This window comes from Podarcis cretensis, assembly GCF_951804945.1.
Source record: "Podarcis cretensis genome assembly, chromosome: 14".
Taxonomy (NCBI): Eukaryota; Metazoa; Chordata; class Lepidosauria; order Squamata; family Lacertidae; genus Podarcis; species Podarcis cretensis.
Genome location: NC_137183.1, coordinates 49,307,194 through 49,326,340, shown reverse-complemented (window position 1 = coordinate 49,326,340; position 19,147 = coordinate 49,307,194). Strand labels below are relative to the sequence as shown.

Genomic DNA, 19,147 nt, shown 5'->3' with positions numbered 1-19,147 from the left:
GTGGCATTTACTGTAACCATTTCATGGTGAGTCCCGGCACCCCTCTTTTTCTAGAAGCACAGATTTTTATTTTTATCATCATTTTATTATCATCATGGAATAGGACGTCCCTAATTTCACTGGATAAATGTTGGGGCGCGTCTGTACGCAACTTGATCTGCAAACACAAACAGACAAACACACACACACAAAAAAACACACACCTCCCAACTTTTTAATTAAAAAAAAACTACATTTCCCAGCAGGCTTCGGTCCCGCCGCGCAGGCGCAGAGAGGCGGCGCGGGAGGGGTTCAGAGCAGCTGGCGAGCAGCCGCCCGGCCTTCCTTCGTCTGCTTTCCTCTGGGTCTCTCTCTCTCTCTCTCTCCCTCCAAGCCCATTGTCCAGCCGAGCTGCCCGCGGGGTCTCCTCTGATTGGCTGCGGCGGGCGTCGCTCGGGCGCCCCCTCCCCTGCCTGCCCGCCTCCCTCGCCGACCAGCCCTCTCTGCGCTGTTGCAACCTGGGCGCATCTGCCGCGCTCGCTCCTGCTGGATGCGGAGGGCGCCGCTGCCGCCGCTGCTGCTGCCGCCGCCGCCGCCTCTGCTGCATGGGGGAAGCGCCGCCCGCGCGGCATTGTTCCCCCCTCGGCCAAGAGCCCCCCCGCCGCCGCCGCCGCCGCCCCCGGGCAAGATGATGAAGTTTCGCTTCCGCCGCCAGGGCCACGACCCCCAGCGCGAGAAGATCAAGCAAGATCTCTTCGCCTTCAACAAGGTAGAGACCCGCAAGACCCCCCCCCACCCCACCCATCCACGACCGACCGCCAAGGGGGCCTGGCCAGGGCTCCCCCCCTCCCTTGCCCCCGAAATGGGGCTGGGGTCCGCCTCGCTCGCCCCGCAACTTTTGCAAGCGGTCTCGGCCCTCTGCTCAAATGGGGTGGTGGTCCTCATCTCCCTGGGCTCAAATGACTTCAATCTCTTTATTTTTTTCCCCCTGGGTGGGGGTCCTCCCTGCCTCTTGGAAAAAGAAGCAGCGAGAGGAAGAACTGGGGGGGGGGTGTTTTTATGGGGGGGGGGTTTGGTGGAGGTCAGTTGTGTTGGTCACAGCTAGGTGTTTGGGAAACACCCCCCCCCTCTCAAAAAAACAAACCCCGAGAGGCTTTGGTGGTGCACATCAGTTTTGGGGCGTCTTTTGGAAGAGGGGCTGTGTATTTGTGACCCACTTTTGGGGGAGGGGAGAGAGATTTCCTCCGGGGAAGTAGCAATATTGGGGGGTAAGGGGCCAGCCCAACGAGCCATCCTTTGAAAATGGGGAGTGGGTGCCCGGTTTAGCTACCCCGCTTTTTGAAAGGGAGTGTTTGGGGCAGGCTGGTTGCTAGCTAACTTAAGAGTGGGCTGTGGGTTTGGGCTATCCCTCCCTTTGAGAGGATAGAGAGAGAGAGAGAGAGAGAGAGAGAGAGAGAGAGAAATGTATGAATGGAAACAGCTGCACCCCCCTTATGCCTCTCTCTCCCCCCCCCCAATAATCTCATTTGCATCTGGATTAGGTGCTCTTGTAAGACAATGGAGTTTCTCCCTTTGAAGTGCAGACAGTTCCCAAAAGTAAGGACCAGGATGGATATCAGTGTTTGGGGTTTTTTTTGGGTGCGTGTTATGTGAAAAGAAGGGGTCAGGTCAAAGAAGAAAGAATGGAGGAGACACTTTGGTGGAGGAAATTTTGCTCTCCTTGGCGTGGAAGGAATTTCCAGAGGGGTCTCCCCTTTGGTACAATTCGGGAACACCCAACAAAGACTCCGGATGGCACCTTGCAACTGTTTTGTGTGTTTTCCTGTGTGAGCACAGATTTCCTTTCCTCCCACGCTCACCCCTGGCAAAGATTAGGGTGCCTCTTCTTCTTCCTCCTCCTCCTCCTCCTCCTCCTCCGAATGGGAGGAGTTGGTCAAAGAATGGATCTGTTTCTTTTTCCTTTTAAATGCTATTTATTTATTTCATTCTGCAAATACCACCATCCTTGCTTCAGCAGCGCTCCGGGAGTGTGATGTTGAGTTCGTATATGAGAGAATGGTGTGTGTGTGTGTGTGTGTGTGTGTTTGTAGACTTGGCAGGAGTTCGCCGCACCGCTGGGTTGCATTTCATGCAAAATTTCCCCTCCCTCCCACTGCACCCCACCACCCCTTCGCTCCTAGTCTCTAAAGATTGGTCTGGGATGAGAGAGGATTAAAAACAAAATCTTATTTCTGCCTCTCTCTCCCCTTCCCCTCCCTTCCCACTTTTTTTTACTTTGCAGACCTAAACGATGCTTAATGCTTTGTAAACGGCTCCCTGCCTTTTCACCACCATTTGTCCTGCCCTCTGATTTTGGTCCAGGGAGAAACTGGGGGTTGGATTTGCCCCCCCCCCCAATTGAGATGCTGTGGGGTTTCTCCCCTCCCTTCCCCTTGGGCACCTGCAGTAACACACACAAACCCTTTAACATCTTCCTTATACAAGGATGGAAGCAATAAAACTCTTGCAATGATAGTTCGTTGCAGTTCTAGGAAGCCAAACTTCCAAAAAGAATTAAGGTTCTTTTTGCAGTAAGTCTGCTGAAAAGCCCTTTGTGTGTGTGCGTCTTGTGGGTTTTAAAAAGCGGAATCTTTCCTCCTATTTAAATGACTTTCTCCCCCCCCCGCAGCATCCTAATTCCTCCTTCGACTCTTTAAGTAAGACATCCATTGTATCTTGGAAGTTCACATTTTGAACTGTGTAGCCCTGGTTTCAGTGCTAAATACGCAGGAAGTGTGAAGAAACTGTCCTCTGCTACCCTAGCTTTCCTGGAATTTCAACTTTTAATTTTGCACACTGCTCAGCTTTGTATGTGACACATGAGTTGTGCTTCCTTTTAAAGGAACTTTTTCAGAATGTTTCATTATTATTATTATTATTATTATTTTCTGTAAACCCATTGGATTTTTGTTAGATTAAAGTGGATTTTAAAAACCCCCAAATAAATAAGAAGTAACGATTGCCTCTGATTGCAGGGATGGGGGACTCTGCCTCTTTCCAGATGTTGGTCCTCTCATTCCCATCACCAGCCCTGATCACTAGCCGTGCTGGCAGAGGCTGATGGGAATTGTAGTCCAACAACACCTGGAGGGCCAAGTGTTCGCTTCCCCCGGCTTAAGGGCGGGGGAGAGAGGAAAAAGCTGTTCTCAATTTTATCTGCAAGCTGCCTTGACTTCCTGTCAGGGTGGGGATATAAATAAATATATGATAATAATTAGATCATCTGGGGATCATGGATCTTCCAGCGGTTATGCCTGGGGTTCTTGCCCACCTTGTGGCGTAAATATTTGCATGCTCACTTGCAAATAACACCCGTAAGACTTGGGAACAAGCAGGGGTCATACAGGCCCATCTCTTTTAAAAATGCTAAATTATTCCCAGGCCTGCTAGCTTATAGGCTATCAATAATTGCGCCAAACGACATAGATAAAGGCCAAATTGGTTTTATAAGACAGAGGTCTGCTGCGCTCCCTATCGGGCGACTTCTCAATATTCTTTATTGGGTCCAAACTTCGTTCAGAACCAATGACTGTTCTAGTTTTACATGCTGTCAAGGCATCTGATCGCCTTAAGTTGGCAATACAGTGGTACCTTGGGTTACATACGCTTCAGGTTACAGACTCCGCTAACCCAGAAATAGTGCTTCAGGTTAAGTACTTTGCTTCAGGGTGAGAACAGAAATCGTGCTCCGGCGGTGCAGCAGCAACAGCAGGAGGCCCCATTAGCTAAAGTGGTGCTTCAGGTTAAGAACAGTTTCAGGTTAAGAATGGACCTCCGGAACGAATTAAGTACTTAACCTGACGTACCACTGTACCTCTTTACTGTTCATTTGGTATAAGTGAATCCTGCAGTATTCATTTGCTGTCTTTCTTCCCTTTCGCCGTATTCCAAAAAGCCAAATCTAGGCCGGGGTGTCCGTTTATTTATTTATTTAGTAAATTTATTTAGTAAATTTCATTCTGGGAGCGGAAGGCGGAACTAGGCACTTTCCCCCCTGATCATTTTATCCTCACAACAACCCTATGAGTTAGGTTAGGCTGAGAGTGAGTGACCGGCCCCTGAGGTCACCTGGCGAGTTTGACGTCTGAGTGGAGATTTGAACCCGGGTCTTCTGGGCCCTAGTCCAGCACTTTCACCGCAGCAACACCACCCCTGGCTCTCTCTGTATCAAGCTGGCGTTGCCCGCACTGGCTGGCAGCAGCTCCTGCAGGCGTTTTAGGCAGGTCTTGATTTATTATCATTTAAAAACTTATTTATTGATACTTATTCACAAAAATACATGCCCATTACAAAGTATCTTTTTGTAATAAAGAGAAAACAGCTACTTAGTCTAAAAAAGAGAGAGAAAAAACTAGGTCAGAAAAGATAAGAAGAGACCTGAGAAAGACGGAGAACAGCGGGAGAAAGGGGGAGAAAAAACTAAAGAAATTTAGAAAGAGTAAAAGGATTTCTGGCTCTCTTTCCTGCAGCTACATATAATATTCATTCCTTAAAATCCAAGCATTCTGTCTTCTAGAAACCATTATTTTTTCCAGTCTAAAAATCCCGATATTACTTGGATGAACTGGAATGAACTTAGGTGGGGCTGGAAAGGTGTTGTGAATTGAACCCAGGATCTCTGGCAGTTGCTGTAGCGCAGGGGTCAGCAAACCTTTTCAGCAGGGGGCCGGTCCACTGTCCCTCAGACCCTGTGGGGGGCTGGACTATATTTTGGAAAGAAAAAAAAAGAACAACAAATTCCTATGCCCCACAAATAACCCAGAGATGCATTTTAATTAAAAGCACACATTCTGCTCATGTAAAAACACCAGGCAGGCCCCACAAATAACCCAGAGATGCATTCTAAAGAAAAGGACACATTCTACTCATGTAAAAACACGCTGATTCTCTGACCGTCCATGGGCCGGATCCAGCCCCCAGGCCTTAGTTTGCCTACCCATGCGCTAGTCTAGCGCCACTGAGCTACAGCAGTGGTTCGTTTACTTGCCTGAACTCTCAACTGGGCAACAAAGAGATCAAACCTCACGGTTCTTCTGCTTCACATCTCCAGCTCTGTCTGTTTCCAAGGGGAGGCTTTCGTCCCTCAGTCCTTGATTTACAGTGTCTCTTTATCTCCCTTCTTTTGGTTTTCTTTGTTGTGCAGGCTTGATGAGCCTGCTGGCTGGCTCTGCTTGACTGTTTCAGTGCCTGAGTTAGGAGCCGGGGGAGAATTTAGCTTAACTGCATCAAGCTGGTATCCCAGGCACATCAATGTGCTTATGCTCTCTAGGTAAATATCTCACAATCTCTTCTACCTTTCTGTCTACTTCTGTGTTCTTCCCCCCTGTATTTGCAGAGGATTTTGGAGCAGGGAAAGGCAGAGGGATATTAACCGTTTCAGGTTAACACTGAGTGCTGCATTTTCCTTGGGAAATTTCCTCTCTTATCTCCTCTTTCCCCACCCCCCCAATTCCCCCCTAAATTTCCTGATTTAGGGATGTGATAATAAGATTTCTCCCTTCTTGCATGAGGAAGAAACTGAGCATATTCCTGAAATGATTTTGCACCTGGGTTGGGAAATGCAAAATGCGTTGGGAATTTTTTATCTTTCCCTTCCTCTACAGGGCTCATGAGGGCATGCCCAGTTCTCTTCTCCCTTCATCTATGCTCATAGCAACCCCCTGCAAGGGAGGGTAATCTAGAGAGTGGCTGACCCATAGTCACCCGACGATCTTCGCAGCTGCGTGAGGATTCGAACCCAAGTCTCTCCAGTCCTAGTCTGACCACTGATAAGCTGTGTGGCTTGACCATTTCTTGCAAGGGAAGAATAAGTCCATGATAAGTCCCTCTCCGATCATGCTATATAAATTCTAATAATAATAATAATAATAATGCCAAATGATTTCTCTTGTTTAAGGTCTCTACTCTTCTGTCTCTAACATAGCCTTGGATGTAAGAATTTAGAAGGCAAAGCGATGACAAAATCTCCAACCCAAGAAAAGTTTCACCTGTTAAATGCACAAGAATCAAACTGTTTTATTTTTTAAAAGGTGGCAGGCAAACCTTACTTTTTTGCAGGTCTCCGAATCCTCCTGCATTTTTCTCTCTTTCTGTTCTGAACTTTGGCAAGGGAGGCAAAGCTTATTTAATTTGGATAGGCCCCCTGACTGGTCCCACGGGGAGGGGGCTGCTTCTTCGGCATAAACATCTGTGTGGCGAGGAGAGCAGGCAGATGGCCCAGTGATGGAGGACAATGAGCTCTTCTTAATTTGGAGGCTCTGGGTGCCTCTCTGCGCATAAATTTAATCCTGGGTATGTGAGGTGACATGATAGAAGTTCATAAACGGAGGAGGCGGGGAGATGAAAGTTTTTCTCCCTCTAACACCAGAACTCTGGGGGCATCCAAAGCACATCTGAATGTTGGAAGAATTGGGGCAGATAAAAGAGAGCCCTTCTTCACGCAACAGTGTGTAGTTAAGACTGTGGAACTCCCTCCCACTTGAGGCATAGATGGCCTCCAACTTGAATGGCTTTAAAAGAGAATTGGACCAATTCAGAGGGCTGTCGAGGGCTGCTGGCAAAGTCAGAGGCAGCGATTCTTCTGAATACCAGTTGCTAGAAACCACAGGAGGGGAGAGTTGCTCTTACATTTGAATTTTATTTATTTTCTATTTGTTATTCATTAGATTTATATACTGCCCTTCGGCACAAGATCTCTGGGTCGTTCACAGGATAAAATACAAGATAAAAATACAAGTACAGTGGTAACCTCCGGTTGCCGACGGGATCCGTTCTGGAGCTTCGGTCGGATCCCGAGGTTTCTGCAACCGCAGGTGGCTGTTCTGCACGCGACGTGATAGAGCGCTGCTGTGCATGCGCGCGGCACGATAGAGCATTACAGTCATATCTCGTGTTGCGTTTGATTCAGGTTGACTGTTTTCAGGTGGCGTCCCATGGCGACCCGGATGTACCAGAAAGGGTTACTTTCGAGTTTTGCCGCTCGCGCATGCACAGACGCTCAAAATGATGTCATGCGCAGAAGCGGCAAATTGCGACACACACAGACACGGGTTGCGTTCTGCTCAGGTTGTGAACGGGGCTCTGGAAAGGATCCCGTTCGCAACCAGAGGGACCACTGTACTGCACATGTGCGTGCGGCAAACCCCAGAAATATACTTCTGGGTTTGTCGCGTGCGTATCCCAAAGATACGCAACAAGAGGGGCACGTAAGTAGAGGTACCACTGTAAATACAGTGGTACCTCGGGTTGCATACGGTTCAGCTTCAGACGCTTCAGGTTACAGACTCCACTAACCCAGAAATATTACCTCGGGTTAAGAACTTGGCTTCAGGATGAGAACAAAAATCGTGCTCCGGTGGTGCGGCGGCAGCAGCAGGAGGCCCCATTAGCTAAAGTGGTGCTTCAGGTTAAGAACAGTTTCAGGTTAAGAATGGACTTCTGGAATGAATTAAGTACTTAACCTGAGGTACCACTGTAGTTAAAAACGAAAGCAACAAAACAATAACCTCTGCTTCTCACAAACACATTTAAAAGGCTGCAGAATATTAACCAGCTGTTTGGCCCCTGGATGCTGGGACAGATGGGCCATGGGCCTGATCCATACAGCTCTTATGTACTTTAAGATGTTCAGTGTGGATGCAACCAGGAAGGGGCGTCTGCAGACGTGGATCAGGCAAGCTTTTTGCTCCAAGAGCCACGTGGAAGCAGTCTGGGGGGGGCCACACAGCAGTGTGTGTGGCTGGGGTCTACGGTCCCCTTGCTCTGCTCACTCCTGAACACGCACACACACACACGCACACACACACACACAAACATACTCTCTGCACAGACAGAAACATGATTTTCCCTTCCCATACGCTGACGCCAACCCCCATGTCAACTGCGTTGAGATCAGTAAGAGTAGAAGCTTTAACTTTGCCCTTCTGACAATCCCGATGCAGCCAAGCTTTCTGTGCTGGTGTTGCTCAGCTGTGCAAAACCAGTGACCTTTCCCCAGTTACTGGCTGATCTCCTGGGGTGGGTGGGCAGGGGGGGGGAGGCTCCCCAGATCCTGGTGGGCTGCACAGAGAGTGCCTGTATGTTGCTCACATGTTGCAGGAAATATTAATTTCGGGAGGTAGGCTGGGTTGCGGCTTTTCCAGTGTGGGCAGCAGCGCTCTCGGGAAGGCATGCTCATCGTGCAACCCTATGTGCGTGTTCGGAAATGGTGATGTCTGTTTTCTAGGATAATTTCGAATCTGGGGAGCAGGGAAAAACTGAAGGGCAAAGATTAGGTTTGGGGCACAGGCCAAAGAGGCAGCAGGGGAGAATTGGGTGGGTTCCTTTGGAAAGAACAGAATCTTTGGGTGGGTGAACAAAGTTAAAGGTAAAGGGACCCCTGACCATTAGGTCCAGTCGTGACCGACTCTGGGGTTGCAGTGCTCATCTCACTTTATTGGCCGAGGGAGCCAGTGTACAACTTCCGGGTCATGTGGCCAGCATGACTAAGCCGCTTCTGGCGAACCAGAGTAGCGCACGGAAATGCCGTTTACCTTCCCGCCAGAGTGGTACCTATTTATCTACTTGCACTTTGACGTGCTTTCGAACTGCTAGGTTGGCAGGAAAGCTCTGAGTATAGAGATGGGCAATTCTGTCTTTGTTGATTGCATTTATACTGTGCCTTTTCTCCAAGTTGCTCAGGGTGACGCAGGGGGATCTCTTCCCTTATGTCATCTTCTCAACAACCCTGGGGGTGCGGGTAGCATAAGTTGATGGATGGTGGCTGGTTCAAGGAGTGGAGATCTGAACCTCAATCTTTCCCAGGTCCCAGTCTGACACTTTAACCCAGTGGCTCTCAAACTATTTTTTCTGGGTTACGCTTTCAGAATAAAAAATTGCTTGCACTACACCGAATCTCATATAGTCGTACCTTGGATCTCGAACGCCTTGGCTCCCAGACAATCAAAACCCAGAAGTGAGTGTTCCGGTTTTCGAATGATTTCTGAAAACCAAACATCATTCGGGGCTTCCATGGCTTTCGATTGGCTGCAGGAGCTTCCTGCAGCCAATCCGAAGTTGCACTTTGGTTTTTGAACGTTTTGGAAGTCGAGCGGACTTCTGGAATGGATTCCGTTCTGCTTCCAAGGTACGACTGTTATTGGTGAGGAATACATTGGAGAACGAAAAGGAACAGGCACCTAGCAGTGCTTGATTTATAATGTAGGACAGAACTACTTTATAACATGATCATAGGACATGCAGAAGATATAAAACAATGCAGCTACGTAAGAACATGAGTCATTCCCAAGATATAATTATAAATGAGCTGCTTGCCTATGTGCCTTAAGTTTGTGTACAAACTCAGCGAGAGGCGTGGGCTTGATTTTGCCGGGTGATCTCATTCCTACAAGGTCTAATTGGAGGCAAACAAACGCTCATCTCCTCATCGACACCAATAAGCCTTTCTCTTTTCTGTTCTTTCATATTTGTCAGCGTTGACAATTGCTGTTCACAACAACATGTCATGGAGAACTGTAGAAGAAGAGCCAGTGCTCTGGAATATCTAGTCATATTCCGCAAATTAAAAATAAACGTTTTGATACTGTGGCTCATTCGGTTAGAGCGTGGGGCTGATAATGCCAAGGTTGCAGGTTCGATCCCTGGATGGGACAGCTGCGTATTCTCGCATTGCAAGGGGTTGGACTAGATCAGGTATCCCCAAACTTGGCCCTCCAGCTGTTTTGGGACTACAACTCCCATCATCCCTAGCACACAGGACCAGTGGTCAGGGATGATGGAAATTGTAGTCCCAAAACATCTGGAGGGTTGAGTTTGGGGATGCCTGGACTAGATGATTGTTAGGTTCGCTTTCAACTCTGTGACTACATACAGCACTGCACTGAAATGTTCAAATGATTCTTGGATTGTCCCTGAACCTTCTGGCCACATTGCCATCCTCTCCTGCCACACCTTTTGGGAACCACTACACCACTGGAGCCTGCCAACCTAGCAGTTCGAAAGCACCTCCGGGTGCAAGTAGATAAATAGGGACCGCTTACCAGCGGGAAGGTAAACGGCGTTTCCGTGTGCGGCTCTGGCTCGCCAGAGCAGCGATGTCACGCTGGCCACGTGACCCGGAAGTGTCTCCGGACAGCGCTGGCCCCTGGCCTCTTAAGTGAGATGGGCGCACAACCCCAGAGTCTGTCAAGACTGGCCCGTACGGGCAGGGGTACCTTTACCTTTACCTTTTACACCACTGGAGCAGTTTAGGAAGCCAGCGGAGGGACTTGAGAAGGAGGCGTTGCCTGTCCTGAGCTGAAACGCACAAGAATTGCCCAACCTCCACAACTCTCTGTTGCTGCTTCTCCGATCAAGTTTGGGGGAGCCTGGATCTCGGAAGCAACATCCAAATGCTCTCAGGCCCCCCCCCCCTCATTCAGAAATCCTCAGGCTGTGTGCTGAGGAAGAATTGGCAGTGCCCTAGGAGAACAAAACTAGTTTAAAGAATGTGTGAGGCCCAAGTGCCCAGACCCAGAAGAGCTTTCCCGTGGTTGCTCTCTTGTTCTGCCCTGATGGATAAATTCCTGGCATCCCACCCTTGCCTTGGGGGTTGAGTGTGTTGTTCAGTTGCTATTGAGGCAGGGATACAGCAGGGCTACCTGCTGAAATCGGGGCAATAGGTGTCTCCAGCCCATAATTCCGTTTCCCACTGTGGCCAACCAGATGCTTGCTGGAAAATGCTGTTGAGAGGTAGAATGCCTCTGGCCTTGGAGGTTCCGCTTAGCCACCATGGCTAATCAGTGTCTGTGCTGTGGGAAGCTGCCTTGACGCTGAGCCAGGCACATTGGTCCATCACTGGCTGGCAGCAGCTGACCAGGGTTTCAGGCGGGGGATATTCTGGGGATTTGAACCCGAGACCGCCTGCATTTCCTGCCCCTGAGCTGCGGCCCTTCCCCAGACACACCTGCTTAAAGCCACCCAAACCAATGGTCCTCGCCATATCCTGTGGCAGGGAGTCCCACAAGCTATGCAGTGGTGCAGCTTCTTCACTTTGGAAACATCTGCCTGTTGATCCCACTAGGTGACCTTGAGTTTTAGTGTTATATGAGAAGGGAGAGAAGCTCTGCAGAATGAGGATATTAAAAAACACACCAGCCCTTTAAAACTAAGTCTCTCTGGGATAGAGCAAAAACTCTCCTGGTTTTATCGCGAGCCAGGGCTGAACTCCAACCGGAAAGAATTAAATCAAAGCTAGGGGCAAGTGTGTGTTTGTCTTCTGATGCTAATTAATCCCGGAGATTGTTTCTGGGAGGCAAACTGAAGATTACCTGACAACAACCGTCCAAAGAAGCTTTTCTTACTGTAAGTCTCTGTAATTGGGTTCAGTTCCTATAGACACCTTCCATTATGTACCTTCTTCCAGGTGTTTGGGTCTCAGGGACATCCTGTGATAAACTTCACAGGGCTGAATTTTTCAGTGAAACTTTTCTCGGAATGTGTCCTTGAATTTCGATAAGGTCTCTCTCCCTTGCCTGGAGAGGTGTGTGTAGAAACTAGCCTTCTGTAGGGGGGGGGATTCCTTGTTTTGCCGACTTTTGCCTTTGCCCACTGTAAATTTGCTCAGAAGGGAATGGGGGGAGTCACGCCTACCCTAGAGCGTATCTCATCTAGCATGTTTGTTTTACTTGCATTTAGTAAACAGTTGGTGGATATTTATTTGCAGCCGGCACCCGTTCACGAACTCTGCGAAACGGAGATTTTTTTCCTGCGGAAAAATTAAGTGCTGGGGATTTTGCCGCCTCCTCATCTCTGCAAAGAGGCAACTGATGTGGTTTCCAGTACTTCTCATCCCATTGCTATTGTCTTTAAAGTTTTTAGAAGAGTTCTGATAAAATATATGTGCCGTCGCCCCTGCGATTGCCCAGTTATGATGACTTCGCGACACTTGGGACAACCTGCATGGGTCCTCTATCAGATGCCTCTGTGTATTTCCAAGTCTGTCTGATTCTTGCAGAATAGATGGGGGGAAATGTAGTCGTCTTAATCTGCTCTAGCCCACTGCTCTTTTTCTTTAAACATTTGGGAAAGAGAGATTCCAAGATGAGATGCTTTAGACCAGGGGTCAGCAAACTTTTTGAGCAGGGGGCCGGTCCACTGTCCCTCAGACCTTGTGGGGGGCCGGACTATATTTTGGGGGGAAATGAACAAATTCCTATGCCCCACAAATAACCCAGAGATGCATTTTAAATAAAAGGACACAATTCTCGTCATGTAAAAACACGCTGATTCCCAGACCATCTGCGGGCCGGATTTAGAAGGCGATTGGGCCAGATCCGGCCCCTGAGCCTTAGTTAGCTTACCTATGCTTTAGAACAGTGGTGTCCAAACTTTTTTAAAAGAGGGCCAAATTTGATGAAGTGAAGGGCTGTGAGGGCCGACCAAAGTTGTTAACCTTTTTTAAGGGTTGAAATTGTTGAGGTTTTTTTTTTAGGATTTTACACCGCCACAGGGGCCGGATTAGGCCCCCACAACAGACTTTGGACATGCCTGCTTTAGACCCTCAAATGCCACCCCGCTCCGATGGCCTGGCACCCCACCAAGCCCAGGAAAAAATCTGCGTCCATGTGTCAGATTACATCTCTGCTCACTTGCTCTGGGAATCACTCCCGCGTGGCTCTCCTGGTGCTGCTGATTCCTTCCGACTTTGTCTCTTGCAATGTGGAATGTGCAGGCTGATTGGAAAAGGCAAGCGATGTGCTGGCTTGCCCAAGCTCTCTTTCTAGGGCTTTCTGTTACCGAAACTCCTTTCTCCAGTCCTGTTTGAAAGCCGTGCTGCTGCCTGTTCATTAAAGATGTTGTGCTCAACATTGTATGTTGTGGTTCAAAGTAGGAGGAACGTCCCTGGCTTGTTTTTAAATTTGTGGGGTTTTTTCCCTAGCATCTATGTGTGAATAAACAAAATAAATCAAAGATGAAGGCCATAAAGAAATGTTCAAAATGTTACAGCAGGTCGAAAGCAGCAGAAGCTCAATTCAATTCAATTCAAGCTCAATTCAATTAGCATTGAACACGTTGTTATGAAACTATATGCAAAATGCCAATTATTCCATAAATCTCTTAGGCTGGTTTATATGTATTCTTTGGTAGTAAGTTAACTAAGCAATTCTATATGCATTCAGGTGGAGAAGCGTCTCTTCTCGGAAGTCGAATGGAATCTGTTCCGGAAGTCTGTTTGACTTCCAAAACATTTGGAAGCCAAAGCACGGCTTCTGATTGGCTGCAGGAAACCCCTGCAGCCAATCGGGAGCCGCGGAAGCCCCGTTGGACATTCAGCTTCCAAAAATCTTTCGAAAACCGGAACACTCACTTCCAGGTTTGTGGCGTTCGGGAGCCAAAACGTTCAAGAACTAAGCTGTTTGAAAACCAAGGTATGACTATATTTCAATACACGATCACAGCAGCAAGACTTTTACAGTGGTACCTCGGGTTACATACACTTCAGGTTACGTACACTTCAGGTTACAGACTCTGCTAACCCAGAAATAGTATCTCAGGTTAAGAACTTTGCTTCAGGATGAGAACAGAAATCGTGTTCCAGCGGCGCTGCAGCAGCAGGAGGCCCCATTAGCTAAAGTGGTGCTTCAGGTTAAGAACAGTTTCAGGTTAAGAACGGACCTCCGGAACGAATTAAGTTCTTAACCCGAGGTACCACTGTATATGGAAAGATACATCATTATCTACGATGGAGGACTGGTTGTTAAAATTATTGGACTTGGCTGAGATGGTGTTGACGTGTCTAATCAGAAAAAATCATTGTCAATATTTACTAAAGATTAGAAACTCCTTATAGACTTTCTGTGTGAAAAAGGAAATGAACTTATGATACCTGGATTGGAGGATTGGAGAAGATATTGGTTTATACAAAGTGGAATTGCTGGGTGCTGTATTGGGAGTGGATGTTTTGAATACTTTTCTATATATACCTGACAGACAAAGAATCAGAAGTCCCCCAACTGTTTTTCTTCTTTCTCCCCACCCCCCTTTCCTCCTGTTGGTTTGTGTTTTTATTTAGATTAGTTTTTTAAATATTTGATTTAAAAATTGGAATATTTTCTTTACAGCTTAAAATGTATTGCTGGTGGTGGGGGGAGAACCTGGGACCATCTGCATTCCAAGCAACTGCTCTTCCCTCGGGCCCCTCCACTTTTGCCCTCGAGAGTGGCAGAGTGGGCATCTGAGACCATGCCACATATTGAGGACTGATTAAATTGGTGCCCTGTTTGCGTCTAAACACGTGTGTGCATATTGTCCTGGATCTGATGGATTGAAAGATCTGGACATGTGCTTCTTGGAGGCTTAGAGTGGGCAGCAGGCCAGGCAGAGGGGCACTTTGCACAAGAAGGGGCAGCACAGATATTGACCTGGTGTGATAGCCATCCATGAAGCTTGTGAGTCACCAGTCGAAATGGACTCTTGCCATTTTTTTTAGCTTCGCAGGAGAAGAAGCGGAATCCTTTATCGGTGGTCTCTCGCTTGGGGCACTCCCCCCTGGAGAACAATATTAGATTTTCCCACCCTATAGAGGCCTCTCCAGGTGATTTGGATTGTACTAGGGCACCCTATTGGCAAAGGCTGGATTAGTTGGGGGGTTTCTTACTGCCTCCGTACCTGCAGTAAAGGTAAAGGTAAAGGTACCCCTGCCCGTACGGGCCAGTCTTGACAGACTCTGGGGTTGTGCGCCCATCTCACTTAAGAGGCCAGGGGCCAGCGCTGTCCGGAGACACTTCCGGGTCACGTGGCCAGCGTGACATCGCTGCTCTGGCGAGCCAGAGCCGCACACGGAAACGCTGTTTACCTTCCCGCTGGTAAGCGGTCCCTATTTATCTACTTGCACCCGGAGGTGCTTTCGAACTGCTAGGTTGGCAGGCGCTGGGACCGAGCAGCGGGAGCGCACCCCGCCGCAGGGATTCGAACCGCTGACCTTTCGATCGGCAAGTCCTAGGCGCTGAGGCTTTAACCCACAGCGCCACCTGCGTCCCTTTTAGTACTGCAGTACTGCCGGGTAAAAGCTCACAAAGGCGTAGAATACTGGTGGTTGAGAGGCATGCTTGCAACTCTGGCTGGCTGCTTCTGGTCGAGCCGTAGAGCGGCAAGAGGCAGGAGCAGTCTATCTGAGCGGTTGGAACTTTGGAGTCTTCAGCAGCTGGAGCGCCAATCTAAGACACAAAGCAATATCTCAGTTGTCCAGGTCTTATGCTTATTGGGGAACGAACACAGGGGACCATTTTCTCAAAGAAGTAGGGTGGTATGAGCTGTTTCAGTGGGGTGGAGGCCTCTCGACAGCCCCCAAAGGAGCACATGGTCCTCCCGTTCCGAAACCTGAGTCAGATAGCTCTTTGGAAGGCAAACTGCACTGCCCCCAACAGAGCAGGGTCCCATCCACACCATAGTTTTAAATCAGGCATAGGCAAACTTGGCCCTCCAGATGTTTTGGGACTACGACTCCCATCATCCCTAGGTAATAGGACCAGTGGTCAGGGATGATGGGAGTTGTAGTCCCAAAACATCTGGAGGGCCGAGTTTGCCTATGCCCAATTCAAAACATGTTAATATTTTTGTTTTTAAAGTAGTAATGGGCAATTTTTTCCATATGTGGTGGACATGCGATGAAATGAAGAAATATTGGGAACATATTTATAATGAGTTTAAAAAAATATTCAAATATACATTTCCCAAAAGACCAGAGGCATTCCTACTAGGAATAATTGGGGACGAAATCAAAAAAGAAGATAAGATATTATTCCAGTATGCCACGACCGCCGCCAGATTATTAATTGCCCAAAATTGGAAAAATCAAAATACCCCATCAATTAGAGATTGGCAAACAAAATTATTTGAATTTGTTGAACTCGCAAAAATGACACAAAAAATCAGAAACCAAAAAAATACAAAGTTTATTAACGACTGGAACAAATTTATGATATACATTGAAGGGAATTATAGTAACCTAAAAACTATAGCAGGTTTGATATAGATCTTACGATGTGCAAATCATCAACAATCAGCAGCTGCAGGAAAAATAAATTATGTATATTAAGAAGCCTGAAATCAGGAGGGATGGAGGTCAATAGGGCGTAGAAGAATGACTTAAGTTCTTAAAGATATAAAGAGATAAGTGTGAAGACAAAGAACTGTAACGGAAACTGATATTTTTATGTTATGTTTAGATATTTTTTATCTATTTTTTCTTTTTTTTGTAACGGTTGATTTGTTTTCCTTTTTGGTTATTTACATGAAACTTAATAAAAAGAAATAAAAAAAAAATTAAAGTAGTAATGGCTTCCCCCAAAGAACCCTGGGAACTGTAGTTTTACCCCGCCCAGTGCTATAATTCCCAGCCGCTTTAACGAACTACAGATCTCGGGGTTCTTTGGTAGAAGCTTCGACAGATAAAAAAGTGGGACAAATGTCATTTTAGATGCATGAGGCTGGTGTGACCTAAGGAAGCGGCCATTTCTGACTGCTGGAGCATGTCCCTGGTCTTTCATTATCCATAGGATCCTGGCGGGCTCTCTCTTGTTTGTTCAAAGCTTGCCTGTAGAAAAGCATGTCTGATATTGCCTCCTCTGCCTTCCCCTGCACCGTGATCCTCTCTTGGCAAGGGTTGACCAATCCTCTTGAGGCCTTCCGCCCAGTCACAACCCTGGTGAGCTGACAAAACCGCCATGACTCGCCTGGTTGGCATTTGTAGCCCAGTTGCCAGGCTCTGTGTTAAGGAAGCATCTGAGAAAATAATAACAAACCCCGCATGCAAAGATGGGTAAACACTGAAAGAAGCACAAACAAACTACAGCTATCTCTCTCTTCTTGCGATGAATGAAGATCTCAAAGCTGTTCTGTCTGATCAATGGGTTTTTCTTTTTGGGCAGGGGCCCTATGAACACATTCAAAACCCATCCTTTCTCTCAAAGAATTCTGGGCGCTATAGTTCGTTGCCCATTTCTGGGAATAGTAAACTACAATGCCCAGAATTCTTTGCGGGAAAGAACGTGTTTTGGATGTGCTTTAAAGGGATGTTGTTGTTTAGTCGTGTCCGACTCTTCGTGACCCCATGGACCAGAGCACGCCAGGCACTTCTGTCTTCCATTGCCTCCCACAGTTTGGTCAAACTCATGCTGGTAGCTTCGAGAACACTGTCCAACCATCTTGTCCTCTGTCGTCCCCTTCTCCTTGTGCCCTCCATCTTTCCCAGCATCAGGGTCTTTTCCAGGGAGTCTTCTCTTCTCATGAGGTGGCCAAAATATTGGAGCCTCAGCTTCAGGATCTGTCCTTCCACTGAGCACTCAGGGCTGATTTCCTTCAGAATGGAGAGGTTTGATCTTCTTGCAGTCCATGGGATTCTCAAGAGTCTCCTCCAGCACCATAATTCAAAAGCATCAATTCTTTGGCGATCAGCCTTCTTTATGGTCCAGCTCTCACCTCCATACATCACTACTGGGAAAACCATGGGTTTTACTATACGGACGTTTGTTGGCAAGGTGGTGTCTCTACTTTTTAAGATGCTGTCTAGGTTTAAAGGGATAGAGTGAGACATATGCAGCCCTGTGACCTATTCATGTGATATGTGTCTATGTTTAAAGGTGCTTTTAGGTTCAGGTGAAGTGGGCCTTGGATTTCAAATGAGGGACATTCTTCTTCCCTTCTTGCGCTTCTATCCAGCAGATGGAAAAGGGGGAGAGAGACTGTAGCTCTGCAGAACACATGCTTTGCATGCAGAATGCCCCAGGTTCAGTCCCTGCAATCTCCATTTAGAAAGAGACTGGGCTGCAACAGATGGGAATGATCCTGCCTCCCGATTTCCCAAAGAGCCACTGCCAGTCAGTGTAGACAAAACTAGCCTAAGTTGACATAAGCAGCTCCCTGAATCTGTTTGGACTTCCTGATTTGCCAGGATACAGCCTTTGGTAGAGGAGGTGGACTTTTTCTTTCTTTTTTTTTTATAAGATATTTATTGAAATTTTCCAGAATAATACATTGTAAAACAACAAAAAAGAAACAACAAAAATACAAAAAAATAAAAACAACTAAAAACACATAGAATTTCCCTTTACTTATTTTCTTTTGACTTATTTTCCGGACCTCCTCATACCTCCCTTTCTTATATTCCAATTCAAATTATTAATTCAGCAAATCCTCACCATTAGTTTTTGCTTATTTCTAAACCTTATTTTCCATATCTCTTAAAGCATTACAGCTGGAAACCAAGGTGGACTCTTTTTCTTTGCTCTCTCGTGGATGAGTTTCCAGGGGCCGTTTGCCAGCGGTGTCTGGGGCCAGAGGTAAAAAGTGGGTGTGGCCAGATGCAAAAGTGGGCAGGGCAATGGGTGTGACTCCTCCCTTTGCACAGAAGGGTGCAATCCAACAGTGTTTCTACACACTCACACCAGTCTATCTTCCATACAGGCAAACCTAGCCAGGCAAAGGGATGGAGGAGGAGGCAGAGCAGGTCTGTGAGGGGACGTGTCCTGGAGAGAGGGGGAGTGGCCTTGGAAGACCCGGGGGCCAAAGAGAGAAACCCAGGGGCCACCAGCTTCCCCACTCTTGTTTCAGAGAATCTGAGACTGCGAGCTGCTCAGCTTGGTTTCTCTGTTGGAAGCCGTACGCCAGGATTCATAACTTGACAACCCGAGTGCTCTTGTTTCGTGCCAATGCAGGACATCGGATCCTGCCCGTGATCTAAGTCTGTGGCCCTTGCAACTTAAGAGAGGGCAGCATCGTGCTTGACTAAGGGGCGTTCTGATCCAGTGAGGCTTTACTGCAAAGCAGGTTGTGTGCATGACTTGGAGCGATTGCAGGAGACAGAGATGTGGGACTTGCTCTGTAGGGCTGATGGGAGTTGGAGTCCAGTATCATTTGCAGAGACATAGGTTCCCCATCCCTGCTAGGAAGTGTGGCCTGCTTGTATAAATCTGCTTCTTGAGGAATGTGTCTGTCTTGTGCGCATGTCTATCTGCATACACACACACACACACACACACACAAACGTGCACACACAATGCAAAATCAGCCCCTAGTCGTCATGTTTACAAATGCAATTTGCAGAGCTTGCAAGGTACTGTCTGGTGACCTAAGTGATAAGCTGTTTAGTTCT

At 47.6% G+C, this 19,147-nt stretch overlaps 1 protein-coding gene across 5 annotated transcripts in view; it reads left to right on the top strand.

Annotated features, from left to right (window-relative positions):
• Positions 1-298: 298 nt before the first annotated feature.
• LLGL1 (LLGL scribble cell polarity complex component 1) overlaps positions 299-19,147 on the top strand; it is an 85,675-nt gene continuing 66,826 nt past the window's right edge. For 4 of the 5 annotated variants that reach the window (XM_079953700.1, XM_079953699.1, XM_079953698.1 and 1 more), the window contains exon 1: positions 299-748. In XM_079953700.1, coding sequence (XP_079809826.1) covers positions 530-748 — 219 coding nt within the window. In that variant the 5' untranslated portion in view covers positions 299-529. Of the gene's footprint in view, positions 749-5,192; positions 5,288-19,147 lie in introns of those variants that run through there. The other variant, XM_079953702.1, reaches the window with a different exon arrangement.